Source organism: Notothenia rossii (genome assembly GCF_949606895.1).
Source record: "Notothenia rossii genome assembly, chromosome: 4".
In the NCBI taxonomy this organism is placed as follows: Eukaryota; Metazoa; Chordata; class Actinopteri; order Perciformes; family Nototheniidae; genus Notothenia; species Notothenia rossii.
In genome coordinates, this window is record NC_136902.1 from 92,549,238 (window position 1) to 92,566,213 (window position 16,976).

At 42.2% G+C, this 16,976-nt stretch overlaps 1 protein-coding gene across 1 annotated transcript in view; it reads left to right on the forward strand.

The window, feature by feature from the left end:
* Positions 1-16,976, forward strand: part of LOC307034980 (NACHT, LRR and PYD domains-containing protein 12-like) — a gene marked incomplete at both ends in the record, with an annotated part of 109,664 nt that overhangs the window by 6,318 nt on the left and 86,370 nt on the right. The window contains 11 exons of the mRNA XM_079673904.1: positions 4,755-4,889; positions 5,873-6,072; positions 6,475-8,314; positions 8,819-8,992; positions 9,421-9,591; positions 10,361-10,531; positions 11,353-11,523; positions 12,876-13,046; positions 13,868-14,038; positions 14,802-14,972; positions 15,795-15,962. Of these exons, the coding sequence (XP_079530030.1) occupies positions 4,755-4,889; positions 5,873-6,072; positions 6,475-8,314; positions 8,819-8,992; positions 9,421-9,591; positions 10,361-10,531; positions 11,353-11,523; positions 12,876-13,046; positions 13,868-14,038; positions 14,802-14,972; positions 15,795-15,962 (3,543 nt within the window). The remainder of the gene's footprint in view (positions 1-4,754; positions 4,890-5,872; positions 6,073-6,474; positions 8,315-8,818; positions 8,993-9,420; positions 9,592-10,360; positions 10,532-11,352; positions 11,524-12,875; positions 13,047-13,867; positions 14,039-14,801; positions 14,973-15,794; positions 15,963-16,976) is intronic.

Here is a 16,976-nt window from a genome sequence, read left to right on the forward strand (position 1 = left end):
TTTAAACAGATTCAGCAGTTTATGGGTAAACACTCTATTTTACGCCACTGTATGGTTCCCAGGGGCACCAACATGGATGCTTTCCATCAGCACCGTTGAGACGCTGTCTACCTGCTGTTTTTATCTTCTTGTACATTTAATGACTTACATTTGGACGAAATTGACAGTTTCCTGTCCATACTGACATGAATATGTCCATAACACCGGAGGTTTATGCAGTCAAATGTACATCTAATTGAATTAAAACAGTTTAATCAACTTTTAACACTCATGTACCCATGATTCAAGCTGCTTTCCTGGGTTCTAAAGTGCTTTGAAGTTCCCTGGAAGTGTCACACTATTTCTCTGGGTACACTCTGCCTCTATTTACAACACTTTTGCCCACATTTCAAGCATTTTTACCGACGTTTGAAACACCTATTCCTGGGTGGAATTAAAGTCAAAGTGCTCGCACCTCCATGCGCACCGTGAGGGCCCGGGGACCCATACTTAAGCACACTGCCTCTGACAAACCCCCCATGTGCATGACTGCCAGACAAGCATGCCCCTGGTAATCTAAAACTCTGAAAAGTGTCTGAGTGTCTGGTAGTCAGGAGTCCGCAGTTGGATGCTTAAGGGCGGACGGTAGACCACCACAAAATCCACCCCCCTTTTACGGTTACCAGGGTCACGAGGTTCTGGCGGGTGTGAACCTCTTGGTTTAGTGCGTGGGGGAGTGCTTAACTGTGGGGGCCCGGGGACTCACGGTGTGCAAGGTTTTGGAAGTGCCACTGTTGCTGGAGGTCATTAGGCCGTCCTGTGAGGCTCTGTGAGCGGCCACAGAGAGGTGGTTTTCCCAGTCTATTTCATGGAGGTCTGAAATCCCCTGGGTGCCCATGTGAGGGAGACATGCTGGAGGTCATTAGTCTGTCCTTTGGGGCTCTGTGAAAGGCCACATAGAGGTGGTTTTCCCAGTCTATTTCCTGGAGGTCTGAAATAAGCAGAGCACCACTGTGAGGGAGACATGCTGGAGGTCATTAGGCCGTCCTTTGGTGGTCTGTGAGGGGCCACAGAGAAGTGTTTTTCGCGGTCTCTCTCCTGGAGGTGCGAAATAACCTGTTTGCCACGGTCAAATTCTGCTACTAATTAATAACTTTTTTTTTGGACCTTTGACACTAATATACCCATGTTTCCAAAACTTTCTCCGGGTATCAATGTTGTGTTTGCACCCTGTATGTCGTGGGGGAGTGCTTAAGAGCGGGTACTCGGGCACTCACGGTGGGCAAGGTTATGGAAGTGCCCATGTTATGGAGACATGCTGGAGGTCTTTAGTCCGTCTTTTGGGGCTCTTGGAGCTGCCAAAGAGAGGTGCTTTTCCCGGTGTCTTTCCTGGAGGTATGAAATAACCTGAGTGGCCATTTTATGGAGACATGCTGGAGGTCATTAGTCCGTCCTTTGGGGCTCTTGGAGCAGCCAAATTGGCCAATTGGCCATGATAAGATGCATCAACACCTGTGTTAACAGAATATCACTTGTGGTGAGTGAGCAGCACATGAGTTGTAAAGTGAAGCTCACTGGGTTCACTCTGGGTTCACTCTACCTCTATTTACACCACCTTTCCTGGGTCTGGGTTGAAAAGTCAGGTTGCTGCACAGCCTGCTCTCTGCGTTCACGGGTTCACTCTGCCTCTATTTACACCACTTTTCCCAACGTTTCAAACACTTTTCCTGGGTTGAAAAGTCAGGTGCTGCACAGCCTGCTCTCTGGGTTCACGGGTTCACTCTGCCTCTATTTACAACACTTTCCCCCGTCTTTCAAACCCTTTTCCTGGGTTGAAAAGTCAGGTGTTGTGCTGCACAGCCGGCTCACTGGGTTCACTCTGCCTCTATTTACACCACTTTCCCCAACGTTTCAAGCACTTATTCCTGCCTTAAAAAGTCAGGTGCTGCACAGCCTGCTCTCTGGGTATACTCTGCCTTTATTTACACCACTTTCCCCCGTCTTTCAAACCCTTTTCCTGGGTTGAAAAGTGCTGTTATGCCGGCTTATTTTAGGTGCACTCTGGGAAAGAAATAAGGGTAAAATTAGGTCTGTCACTTTGGGTAACCGCACCACTAATGTACATCTCCCGAGAGTGGACGTCCATTATTTGTAAAGCCTCTAATACAAGTAAGTTAGCGAACATTATGAGCCACTTTTCTTTCCATATTGTAGCCTGATGTGCACATTGACTGTCAACAAAACAGTTTCTCAGTCCAACGTTAAGTTAGTGGCAGGCCCTGTGTGACTGGAGACTGTAAGGCTACAAAAAAAAAAATATGTCCTTAATGTTACTCAAGGCAAATATATGTAATATAACGTTAGACTGCAGCTAACTGTGGGGCTACAAACCCCTCATACTGTGAGTGAATAACTTGAGATGGTTATGTTGTCTAAAGGGAGACAATAATTATGGTATTAGGCCATGCAAATACAGGGTCAACTAAGTGATACAAAATAAGTGTTGTATAATATATGTTCTTGAATAATGTTATTTCATAAATAGTTGTTAATGTAATGATTACATGTTCTCCTTTTTCAGTTCCAATATCAGATGATGCTGATGGTGATGACCCTGATGCAGAGATGCAGGCAGAGCTTAGTGCTAGGACAGAACTGGCAGGCACAGAGGAATGCTTCAATAGGCTATGACTATGAAAACACTGAACAAAACCAAAGGAAATGTAATGACAACAGTATAAGCAAGCTATGTTCATGTTCTCTCAATAAGTTACTATATAGTTATTGATAAGAGTTTAATCCTTATGCTGGTTCTTATTCAGTAGCAGATGCTGAGGAGGTTGAAAAGACAAGTCAAGATTCAGGGTCCAGCACAAGGGAAATTGCAACTGAGGAGAAAGACAGTGAAAGAGACGCACAGGAAGTTGACACAGAGAGGCCTTATGATTATATTGCGCGCCCTCAGCCAACCACCCACAACAAACTTCCATGAAAGCCATTCCCAAAGTATTCCACAGCAAGGATGGGACAAATAGAAAATGGTTAACTTACTGTGAATCATCGCACTCTCTATATTGCTTGCTGTTTCTCATGTTTGCCAGGCCTGCCAGTGACAATGCTTTTGTTAAAGGAGGCATGGAAGCATGTTCACCATTAATTGAAAAGCATGAAAGAAGTGGGTTGCATCGAGATAGTGCAGATGCATATTCCCTGAGAGCAAGCAGAGCTGATATCAGCCAAAAAAGTGCACAAGATTGATGCATTTAACTCCAAAATAAAAAAACAAATCTTCCCGGGGAAGCATGCCCCCAGACCCCCCTATAGGACTTGAGGTCCACCCCGAAATAAAACATGTTCACATGGATAGGTTCCCAAATACATATGTACACTTTTAACAATATCCTATGTCCATATGTTTCTATTTGAGTAGTAGATTTAAACTGTAGGGCTATCACTAAGGGCAGCAACGTTGTAGATATTGACAAAAAATCCAGCAAAACGCCCCCCAAAAAAACTGGTAGTGTTTCAGTCGGGATTTCGACCTAACCACAGCACTGAGACTTCACTTGTTAAGGTTTTATATGACATCCATTTGAACACAGAAAGTGGCAGAATATCCAACCCAGTGTAATAACTACGTTGGTCCACAACTTGGGACGTAGTATTTCTACAAAAACGCCTCTGAAATTGTAAGATTGTAAGATCCCTACGTTTTTTTTCACCATTCATTCCAATAGTTGGCGTCTATGTCACGTGATCTTCAAACGTCTGAAATGTATGAAAAAAAAAACATGGCCGAACTTCATTTTATTCTCGGTGTAAAATGCCTATTTTAAGGTTAGTTTGGCCATTAAAATGCGTTTTGATGTCATTTGATGCGAGAAATATGAGTTGTTACTTCAGATTATGTGTGCAGTGGATGTACATGATCTTTAGTTTGCTAGTTATTACGAAGATTACTTCAGGAAATTGTGTCTATACAACGTTTTCATTGTTACCAAGGTGGTTGCTAGGGACGCTGCTATGGATATTATTTCTGTTATGTTGTGTAACTGTTTAATGGTGTTATCTTTATTGCTACCCCCTTCCCCGTCAATTTATAGTGTTGCTCCACAGCGCAAACGTATTAGTTTAACAAAATCTGCATCTAAAATTGTGGCATAGATACGTTATTTTCCCCTGTGCAATTCTCCATTTACTCAACAATAACACATAATTATCCTTGTGTTTATTTATGTAGTGAAGTTACAGCAACTAAGTAGCTGTAACTTCACTGGGTTATTTGGTGATAACAACCAAAGTAAAGTAACTTCAGACGCAGACGTCACTTAGCTTCTCAGACGAGAGGGGTGGCGACGAGAGTGTCACGTTACTTCTCTCGCGGCATTGTTCACGGCTTGGTAGGCAACGATCGACACGATTGGCTGCTCAGTTAGTTCGGTCTTTGGCACAAATCACACCTCATACCTGTGCGTTAGTTTTAAAAAAAAAACATAGGGCTCAGTTTATAACTCGAACCCTGGTTATACTGTATGTCAGAAAATAATCTGTAGATTTAAATATATTTATTTCCTGCAGTCGAAAGTGACATCTTCAAATGTTGTGAACTTTTTTATCCATTTCCTGGTTTCTGATTCATCAGAGTCACATAACATGTAACAGCCCAGCGCAGTCAACATGGAGAGCAGCCTGCCTGAAGTCTGACTGTGTTGTTGTATTGAAACCCAAGTTTGTCATTATGATGGTTTGGATTCACATACTGGTTTATCTCTCAGACTGGAGAAGATGAATGATTTTAAAGAAGACGAAGAGGACAAATCTCCAGTCCCCCGCTGTCTGTCTCTGGAGAGTGACCGGTCTAAAGAGGAACCTCCAGACTTCAGAGATGAACCTGGACCCTCAGACAGGAAGTAAGAGTCTGTTTCTACTGTAACCTGACCTGGAGAGGATTCAGATTTTATATTATCTGATAATCAAAACGGTTATTTTATAATTATAATTACATGAGGGCAGTAGAGTACAGAAACAATGTGTAGAGTATAGTATAGTGAGTCTAACAACCGGGTGAGCTGGTTGTATTTATAATTAGCATATTTATTTTGTGCGGTGCGATAAAATGTAGGGTCAATCCGCAGACACAATTTTGTGCCTGGCAACACGAATGAAGTAAAGATTTGAAATTCATATCCCCCGGGTATTGACACAACTTGAAAAGTTACAACTTGAGAGTAAAGTTTGTGACGCTCTGATACAAAAACAGTGTTGGGATTCTGCTCCTGTCGTCACTGACATGCTGAGATAAATCAGAAGAGGGAACATCAGCAGCCAGAGCTCTACAGCACCTCATATTAAATCAGGGTTATTCATGTACCTGTATAAACCAGAGACTGTCTGTGGTGCTAACAATATAATAGCTGCTGTTCTAATGACTGGATGGAGTTATTTTGAGTGTTGATGGAGCAGCTACAATGTTAGCCTAGCTTTAATGAAACTGATTTCATTCAGAAAACAAACATTTTAAAGTGTTTTGCTCGTTGTGTTGCAGACAGACCTGACGAAGCATTAACTCAAATCAATATCATTACGTTGTTATCTTGGTATCCTTTCCATTTGTTTATTGAAATGTATTCACAGCAAATTCAATGTAAATTGGGTTCAAAGTGCTAAAGTGTTCCAGATGAATTCAGCTGATGTTATGAATCCAGACACAAAGCTGTGTGGTTTCCTAATGATATGAAGAACTAACCTCTATCTACCTTACCAGGATGAACAATCATCTAGAGATACAGACTTAATTTAAATATGAAAGTAGAATTTGCCACCTTGTTGTACCTTTGGTGAGAATCAGCTCCTCTAATGTAAAGTGCTGTAAAGGATGTGTTCATCTCCACAGAGGGAAGAGGAAGAGTCCTGTTCCTGTGGAGGAACAGCTGTCCAGCTGTGCTCTGTGTCAGGACGTCCTGAAGGATCCAGTCTCTACCAGCTGTGGACACTGGTTCTGCAGACAGTGCATCGCCTCATACTGGGAGCAGCTTCCTCCATCAGGAGACTCCTGCTGTCCTCAGTGTGGAGAAAGATGGAGCATTTTACAAAGTAAGAGGCCGAACACGTGCAGCCTCTTTCCCGCTGTGTGGGTGCTGGGTGTCTGCTCTTCTATAGAAACACTGTATCATCTGATCCCTTCTTCAAGGCTTTGCTTTTAAAGTGTGTACACAAATATTTCACGTGGGACAGCAGTGTTTCCCTAAAAAACGCTTTCTGTCTTACTCAGACATTACTACATTAGCCCAGCACTTATATAACATTTACGTATGAGAGTATAAATATCTGGCAGCTAGTATTTGTGGTTCCTTCTGGAGTCTCCATGTCCAGGATGTTCTGTGTTGTAAAGTATAGACATTAAAATGTTTTATAAAAATCATGACATTTAAAATCCTGACTGTTCAGATTCTCAAAATCATTTTCCTGATTCTCTCATGTTTCCTTCTCTTCCAGCAGATAGTGGTCTGCAGGAGGTTTTAGATGAACATAGGCTCAGTCTGAGGAGGAGATGTGAACGTGTGACTGAAGGAACTGATCAAAGTGAAACCCTCCTCAACAGCATCTTCACTGAGCTCTACATCACACAAGGCCAGAGTGAAGAGGTTAATACCCAACATGAGGTGAGGCAGCTGGAGACAGCTTCCAAGAAAGAGACCCTCCATGACACTCCAATCAAGTGCCAGGACATCTTTAAAGCCTCACCTGACCAACAGACTCTCATCAGAGCGGTCCTGACCAACGGAGTCGCTGGAGTTGGAAAAACCTTCTCAGTGCAGAAGTTCACTCTGGACTGGGCCGAGGGTTTGGGAAACCAAGATGTCAGTCTGGTGATCCCGCTCTCCTTCAGGGAGCTGAACCTGATCAAAGGTGAGCAGTACAGTCTTCTCAGGCTGCTCCATGTTTTCCATCCAACCTTACAGAAGCTCACAGCAGAGCAGCTGGCTGTCTGCAAAGTGCTGCTCATCTTTGACGGCCTGGATGAAAGCAGACTTTCTCTGGACTTCAGAAACAATGAGGTTGTGTCTGATGTCTCTCAGCAGTCCTCAGTCAACGTGCTGCTGACAAACCTCATCAGGGGGAAGCTGCTTCCCTCGGCTCTCGTCTGGATAACTTCCAGACCTGCAGCGGCCAATCAGATCCCTCCTGAGTGTGTGGACAGGGTAACAGAAGTACGAGGCTTCACTGACGCCCAGAAGGAGGAGTACTTCAGGAGGAGATCGAGTGATGAAGACCTGTCCAGCAGAATCATCTCTCACATCAAGAGCTCCAGGAGCCTCCACATCATGTGTCTGATCCCAGTCTTCTGCTGGATCACTGCTGCAGTTCTGGACCACATGTTGACTACAGACCAGAGAGGAGAGCTGCCCCAGACCCTCACTGACATGTACTCACACTTCCTGCTGGTCCAGACCAAGAGGAAGAAGCAGAAGTATGAAGAGGGACATGAGACGAGTCCACAGCAGCTGACGGAGGCTGACAGGGAGCTTCTTCTGAAGCTGGGGAGGCTGGCGTTTGAACATCTGGAGAAAGGAGACATCATGTTCTACCAAGAAGACCTGCAGCGCTGTGGTCTTGATATCACCGAGGCCTTGGTGCACTCAGGAGTTTGCACAGAGATCTTCAAAAGAGAGAGTGTGATCTTCCAGAAAACAGTCTACTGCTTTGTTCATCTGAGCGTTCAGGAGTTTCTGGCTGCAGTCTACATGTTCCACTGTTACACCAACAGGAACACAGAGGTACTGAAGGACTTCCTACAGATAGGCTGGATTTACCCATCCCTGGATGTCTTCCTGAAGGGAGCCATGGAGAAATCCCTCAGAAGTGAAAATGGCCACCTGGACCTGTTTGTCCGCTTTCTCCACGGCCTCTCTCTGGAGTCCAACCAGAGACTGTTAGGAGGCCTGCTTGGTCGCACAGACAACCGTCCAAAGATCATCCAGAGACTGTTCGGAGGCCGGCGGGGTCGCACAGACAACCGTCCAGAAATCATCCAGAGAGCCATCAAGAACCTGAAGAGGATGAGAAGTTATCAAATCTCTCCTGAGAGGATGATCAACATCTTCCACTGTCTGACAGAGATGAAGGACCACTCAGTACATCAGGAGATCACAGAGTTCCTGAAGTCAGAGAACAGATCAGAGAAAGAACTCTCTGAGATCCACTGCTCTGCTCTGGCCTACATGCTGGAGATGTCAGAGGAGGTTCTGGATGAGTTGGACCTGAAGAAGTACCACACATCAGAGGAGGGACGACGTAGACTGCTTCCAGCTGTGAGGAACTGCAGGAAGGCTGAGTAAGTCCAGATGTGATTAGCTTTATAAATTGATGTGGATCAGAAGTTTATTTCTTTAAATAAACATTATAAAATGTTTGATGTTAAATACTCTGAGAGCAAAATTAAATGATCCAGTTATTCTATTTATATATTTTAACATTTTTTTCTTTTCTTCCCATTATTTTGAGTGATGGAGGCGACATGTCAAACACATGAAGGACTTTAGAGGTTTTCTCAGAGCAGCATGTGATCACAACATACAGCAGTATTTACAGTTATCGGTGAAAGCAGTTATTAATATATCATTGCAGTTTCTTAAACATGAAATCAGATCTGTGTTTACCACAATGCTTAAGAGTTTAAAATAATGTCTGACAGGCTGACAATGAATAAAGAAAACTCTATTATTAAATTAAATGTTAATAATATGTTAAAACTTGTTCCATTTCCAATTCAGTAAGTTAAATAAATGTTTCCTCTGTTTTTATACTAACACAAGTTGTGATATATGTGTCATTATAGACTTTCTAGGTGTGGATTCTCAGAGACTGAATGTGAAGTCGTTGCCTCAGCTCTGAAGTCTGACCCCTCCCATCTGAGAGAGCTGGACCTGAGTGACAACAAGCTGCAGGATTCAGGAGTGGAGCTGCTGAGTTCTGGACTAAAGAGTCCAAACTGCAGACTGGAGGCTCTCAGGTCAGTTCACTGACTGCAGTTCATACAGATCTGTTTGTGTTTATGATTTTCAGAATTTGCCTGAAGACATTTTAATGCTTGTATTTGTTTCTGTATTTCCAAATGGAAATGGAATCCAAACTTTAAGAAAAACAAAGATCAGAGAAGGTGAATGTGTGAGGGAGAGTGTTTGAGCTTCCACAGACTCACTCTGTGCTCCATGAGTCAGTGGAGATGCTGTCAGTACTGATGAGCTGTGAGGGAGATGAAGGAGTTGTTAAACATCTGATGAGAGAAACTGCTGCAGAGAGTTCCAGATGATCAGGGATTTGTTTCTACATCATTGCTGACGTTAAAACATTGTTCAGCTCTGATCAGATTATTAAACATTGAGTTATTTCAAACAGGAACATTGTTTTCTAAAGTTACATCAAGTTTTCTTTATTCAGACTGACGGGCTGCAGGTTGTCAGAGATCAGCTGTGCTGCTCTGATCTCAGCTCTGAAGTCCAACATCCATCTGAGAGATCTGGACCTGAGTCTCAACGATCTGCAGGATTCAGGAGTGGAGCTGCTGAGAGATATTCTGGAGAGTCCAGACTGCAGACTGGAGACTCTCAGGTCAGTTCTCCATCTTGAACTTGTGTGCTGAGATGAATATGTGAGAGTTGTGTTGACTCTGAGCTGCAGACATCAGGCTGATATCACTCTGATCCTCACTGAGCCTCTTAATGCTAGAGTTGCATAATGCAATGTTGATCTTTACATTTAAATATAACAACAAAAAACCTTCACTGCAGAATTCACTCTGAACCTTTTAAACAGCTGAAATTCATCTTGTATTCTCCATCATGATTTTAACTAATGATATCAAATACAATAATGAAATAGTTATATTAAAACGATCCAACACTAACAAGTATGTTCAGTGGTTGCTGTTTCCAACATGTTCCTGAAGCTACATGATGCTGATACTGACTGAATAGTTCACTCTGAAGATGCTGTGATTTGATGACTCCACTGTTCCTAAAATACATATTCTGGAGGTTTTTCTTCACATTTAAAATTCATCCTGAATTGTGATCTTTGTAAACGTTGTGATCTTGAGTTGAATCAGTTTCTGTGGTTTGTATTTGTCTGGCTGCACATCATGAGTTAGTGTAGATGGAGCAGAGTCTCAGATGTGAAGTCTCCTCGTTTTATTGAAGTAGAAGCACGTTGTCTTTAATATGAATGAGAGCTCTTTCCCTCTTTCTGTATCTTACAGTTTTTAACCTGTTTGGAGTTTCCACTTTCTGACGTTCTTCAGCTCTGAGCAGATTATTAAACCTGGAGTTATTTCAAACAGGAACATTGTTTTCTAAAGTTACATCATGTGTTCTTTATTCAGACTGAGGAGCTGCAGGTTGTCAGAGATCAGCTGTTCTGCTCTGGCCTCAGCTCTGAAGTCCAACATCCATCTGAGATTTCTGGACCTGAGTCTCAACGCTCTGCAGGATTCAGGAGTGGAGCTGCTGAGAGATCTTCTGGAGAGTCCAGACTGCAGACTGAAGACTCTCAGGTCAGTTCACTGACTCTCTGTTACTGCTGGAGATCTCATGTGTTTCATTAACATTGAACCTAATGCTTGAACAACCATACATGTGTGTATGTCGTTGTGAGGGTTTTCCTGCTCACCCAGTTAAAAAGGACAGAAGGAGAGGAAGGCTTGCCTAAAAGAGAGCTTTATTGACTGGCCACAGCTTGCAAACAATACATCCATACTTTAGGAAACAGACAGAACACTGCTGCCAGTGACAGGCTTTCTTGGGGCAAGTCCTTCTGCCCCCAGGACCCAGACCAAGAGACAAGAACCAGGTTACTGACATGCTTTACTGTTCACCTGGTTACCTGATCCTTGTCCAGCTGTCTGGAGCCAGCCCCATCCCTCCAGCAGCCGGCGCTCTAACTACACCCCACTGCCACAGTCCTTTTCTTCATATTCTTATTTTTCTTGTACTACATTTAGTCTGCAGTCATAAAAGTTGACTGTTTCTTAAAATATATATGTTAGATATCCACTGCTAGTTGTTCAAGTCAATGTATGTTGTCTTTAGTAAATGGTCACATCGGAATAAAGAAGTTCATCTGAACTCATATTAGTTTCACATTGATCTCTGAAGCATACATGTTTTTCTTGCTTCCCATTGATTTCAATGTTTTCACAGATAATAAACAGAAGGCTGATATTATGATGATCCACAATAACAGAAAGACAGTCACTGTAATTCAGGGAAAAGCTCATTGATTAGGAAACAGGAATGTTGAGCTACACTTAATAAACCTGAACATCTGATTGGATTATAAACTGATTTTTATCCTCATCATGTTTTCTTTATTCAGTCTGAGGGGCTGCAGTTTGTCAGAGATCAGCTGTTCTGCTCTGGCCTCAGCTCTGAAGTCCAACATCCATCTGAGAGATCTGGACCTGAGTCACAACAATCTGAAGGATTCAGGAGTGGAGCTGCTGAGAGATCTTCTGGAGAGTCCAGACTGCAGACTGGAGACTCTCAGGTCAGTTCTCCATCTTGAACTTGTGTGCTGAGATGAATATGTGAGAGTTGTGTTGACTCTGAGCTGCAGACATCAGGCTGATATCACTCTGATCCTCACTGAGCCTCTTAATGCTAGAGTTGCATAATGCCAGTTTGTGGCAGCGGCCGCAAAATAAATATATTGATTTAACAGTAGTTTGGTTAAACCACTAAGTCCGACAACGCCACCCCGGGAATTCACCCAGGGAAATATAACAAGTTTTAAGTCACTAGGACACACAGGTTTGGTTACTCATGGAACAAGAGACGTGGTTCAACTATCAAAAATAGAACAGTTTATTTGTGTAGAATAGTAAAAATACAATTTAAAAACACTCACACAGGGCTATATCCAAAAAGGAAAACTAACAAGGGGGCTGAGGCTTACCAGTGGGGGAGAGGGTCAACGAATGAGTGGAGGGATCCCGCAAAAACAAACTTAAGTCACCCCGGTCACACGTGTTCCACACTCACACAATCACACGGAGAAAATATCCAAAAACCCGGGGGAAGCCACCACCTCGGACACCAACACCATCACCTTCAGCTCTCAGTAACTGAAACAGGAACAAAGGGAAAACACAATAAGTGGGGGCAAAAGCACAGAATAACTGAAAAATGAAATAAACCAAAATTAGCTGCAGCCATACTGGCAATCATGCGGCATTATGCAACTCTAGCATTAATAATAATAATGTTGATCTTTACATTTAAATATAACAACAAAAAACCTTCACTGCAGAATTCACTCTGAACCTTTTAAACAGCTGAAATTCATCTTGTATTCTCCATCATGATTTTAACTAATGATATCAAATACAATAATGAAATAGTTATATTAAAACGATCCAACACTAACAAGTATGTTCAGTGGTTGCTGTTTCCAACATGTTCCTGAAGCTACATGATGCTGATACTGACTGAATAGTTCACTCTGAAGATGCTGTGATTTGATGACTCCACTGTTCCTAAAATACATATTCTGGAGGTTTTTCTTCACATTTAAAATTCATCCTGAATTGTGATCTTTGTAAACGTTGTGATCTTGAGTTGAATCAGTTTCTGTGGTTTGTATTTGTCTGGCTGCACATCATGAGTTAGTGTAGATGGAGCAGAGTCTCAGATGTGAAGTCTCCTCGTTTTATTGAAGTAGAAGCACGTTGTCTTTAATATGAATGAGAGCTCTTTCCCTCTTTCTGTATCTTACAGTTTTTAACCTGTTTGGAGTTTCCACTTTCTGACCTTCTTCAGCTCTGAGCAGATTATTAAACCTGGAGTTATTTCAAACAGGAACATTGTTTTCTAAAGTTACATCTTGTTCTCTTTATTCAGACTGGAGAGCTGCAGTTTGTCAGATATCAGCTGTTCTGCTCTGGCTTCAGCTCTGAAGTCCAACATCCATCTGAGAGATCTGGACCTGAGTCTCAACGTTCTGCAGGATTCAGGAGTGGAGCTGCTGAGAGATCTTCTGGAGAGTCCAGACTGCAGACTGGAGACTCTCGGGTCAGTTCACTGACTCTCTGTTACTGCTGGAGATCTCATGTGTTTCATTAACAGTTGAACCTAATGCTTGAACAACCATACATGTGTGTATGTCGTTGTGAGGGTTTTCCTGCTCACCCAGTTAAAAAGGACAGAAGGAGAGGAAGGCTTGCCTAAAAGAAAGCTTTATTGACTGGCCACAGCTTGCAAACAATACATCCATACTTTAGGAAACAGACAGAACACTGCTGCCAGTGACAGGCTTTCTTGGGGCAAGTCCTTCTGCCCCCAGGACCCAGACCAAGAGACAAGAACCAGGTTACTGACATGCTTTACTGTTCACCTGGTTACCTGATCCTTGTCCAGCTGTCTGGAGCCAGCCCCATCCCTCCAGCAGCCGGCGCTCTAACCACACCCCACTGCCACAGTCCTTTTGTTCATATTCTTATTTTTCTTGTACTACATTTAGTCTGGAGTCATAAAAGTTGACTGTTTCTTAAAATATATATGTTAGATATCCACTGCTAGTTGTTCAAGTAAATGTGTGTTGTCTTTAGTAAATGGTCACATCTGAATAAAGAAGTTCATCTGAACTCATATTAGTTTCACATTGATCTCTGAAGCATACATGTTTTCTTGCTTCCCATTGATTTCAATGTTTTCACAGATAATGAACAGAAGGCTGATATTATGATGATCCACAATAACAGAAAGACAGTCACTGTAATTCAGGGAAAAGCTCATTGATTAGGAAACAGGAATGTTGAGCTACACTTAATAAACCTGAACATCTGATTGGATTATAAACTGATTTTTATCCTCATCATGTTCTCTTTATTCAGACTGAGGGGCTGCAGTTTGTCAGAGATCAGCTGTTCTGCTCTGGCTTCAGCTCTGAAGTCCAACATCCATCTGAGAGATCTGGACCTGAGTTTCAACGCTCTGAAGGATTCAGGAGTGGAGCTGCTGAGAGATCTTCTGGAGAGTCCAGACTGCAGACTGGAGACTCTCAGGTCAGTTCTCCATCTTGAACTTGTGTGCTGAGATGAATAGAGTTGTGTTGACTCTGAGCTGCAGACATCAGGCTGATATCACTCTGATCCTCACTGAGCCTCTTAAAGCTAGAGTTGCATAATGCAATGTTGATCTTTACATTTAAATATAACAACTAAAACCTTCACTGCAGAATTCACTCTGAACCTTTTAAACAGCTGAAATTCATCTTGTATTCTCCATCATGATTTTAACTAACGATATCAAATACAATAATGAAATAGTTATATTAAAACGATCCAACACTAACAAGTATGTTCAGTGGTTGCTGTTTCCAACATGTTCCTGAAGCGACATGATGCTGATACTGACTGAATAGTTCACTCTGAAGATGCTGTGATTTGATGACTCCACTGTTCCTAAAATATATATTCTGGAGGTTTTTCTTCACATTTAAAATTCATCCTGAATTGTGATCTTTGTAAACGTTGTGATCTTGAGTTGAATCAGTTTCTGTGGTTTGTATTTGTCTGGCTGCACATCATGAGTTAGTGTAGATGGAGCAGAGTCTCAGATGTGAAGTCTCCTCGTTTTATTGAAGTAGAAGCACGTTGTCTTTAATATGAATGAGAGCTCTTTCCCTCTTTCTGTATCTTACAGTTTTTAACCTGTTTGGAGTTTCCACTTTCTGACCTTCTTCAGCTCTGAGCAGATTATTAAACCTGGAGTTATTTCAAACAGGAACATTGTTTTCTAAAGTTACATCATGTTCTCTTTATTCAGACTTTGGCGCTGCAGGTTGTCAGAGATCAGCTGTTCTGCTCTGGCCTCAGCTCTGAAGTCCAACATCCATCTGAGAGATCTGGACCTGAGTCAGAACGCTCTGCAGGATTCAGGAGTGGAGCTGCTGAGAGATCTTCTGGAGAGTCCAGACTGCAGACTGGAGACTCTCAGGTCAGTTCACTGACTCTCTGTTACTGCTGGAGATCTCATGTGTTTCATTAACAGTTGAACCTAATGCTTGAACAACCATACATTTGTGTATGTCGTTGTGATAGTTTTCCTGCTCACCCAGTTAAAAAGGACAGAAGGAGAGGAAGGCTTGCCTAAAAGAAAGCTTTATTGACTGGCCACAGCTTGCAAACAATACATCCATACTTTAGGAAACAGACAGAACACTGCTGCCAGTGACAGGCTTTCTTGGGGCGAGTCCTTCTGCCCCCAGGACCCAGACCAAGAGACAAGAACCAGGTTACTGACATGCTTTACTGTTCACCTGGTTACCTGATCCTTGTCCAGCTGTCTGGAGCCAGCCCCATCCCTCCAGCAGCCGGCGCTCTAACCACACCCCACTGCCACAGTCCTTTTCTTCATATTCTTATTTTTCTTGTACTACATTTAGTCTGCAGTCATAAAAGTTGACTGTTTCTTCAAATATATATGTTAGATATCCACTGCTAGTTGTTCAAGTAAATGTGTGTTGTCTTTAGTAAATGGTCACATCTGAATAAAGAAGTTCATCTGAACTAATATTAGTTTTACATTGATCTCTGAAGCATACATGTTTTTCTTGCTTCCCATTGATTTCAATGTTTTCACGGATAATGAACAGAAGGCTGATATTATGATGATCCACAATAACAGAAAGACAGTCACTGTAATTCAGGGGAAAGCTCATTGATTAGGAAACAGGAATGTTGAGCTACACTTAATAAACCTGAACATCTGATTGGATTAGAAACAGATTTTTATCCTCATCATGTTTTCTTTATTCAGACTGAGGGGCTGCAGTTTGTCAGAGATCAGCTGTTCTGCTCTGGCCTCAGCTCTGAAGTCCAACATCCATCTGAGAGATCTGGACCTGAGTGTCAACGATCTGCAGGATTCAGAGAAGCTGCTGAGAGATCTTCTGGAGAGTCCAGACTGCAGACTGGAGACTCTCAGGTCAGTACGGGGTCTCTGCTGGTTCAGCAGTATTGTATTAAACACAGGGAGGTGTTTCTCTCTCTGGGAATCTCAACAGATCAGTGATGTTTCCCACTGACTGCAGGCTCTTTCATTCTTCCATCAACTTTATATTGTAAGCTGAAAATGCAAATCCACATTTAGTTAGTTAGCAACTTTCTAAAAGACATATAGGATTTTACAGAAGAGTGGAAAATATGGAGCTAATTTCCTGCCATAACTCCACAAACAAACTAAACAAGTTTTACAAATGCCTTGTGATTCACTAACAAACACAATGTGGTTTGCAAATACAAAACACCATCTACAAACTAATGCATTCAGTTTTGCAAATAAAAATCGTACCTATCAAACAAACACATAACAATTTTCTAATAAATCATATTTCAGAGACAAATTCAGCATGGGTTTTACAAGTACAACTTTTTTTTTACAAGTACAAAACTTTTTCTTCTCACGGTGGAATATTACTGCCAAAGTCACGTTGTGCTCATACACACTAACACATGCTCCACGGCAGCAGGGGGCGCTACTGAGTCCATTGGGATGGCGGGAGGTTGAGCAGAGCATGGAACAGCCCTTGCCAGTCTGATGGCAGGTGTTTCTAGCGATCCAGCGATCTGGGTCAGTGTTATAGTGATAATATTATAAACAAGGTGAATTTAGCGATCACAACGAAAACAGCCAAGACACACATTGAGCCCAGAAAATGAATGTTATTACGGGCTGTAAATATAATAAGCCTGTGTCTAAAACGGACAACATTGTAAGGAGATTAAACTATACAGCGATTCTGCACTGCAGTCACTCAGCCGTCTCTCGAGTTTGTCTTTTCAAATCAGCTGCTCTTCATTTTCATTCCTGCTATATTCAATGAGTGATACAAATATTTTTTACCATAAGTTCTGAATAAAACTGATACCGTTGGACTCAGTACTAGTTTGACTGCAACCAGAAATAAAATGAAGTACTTTTACTGTGTACTTTTTGAGT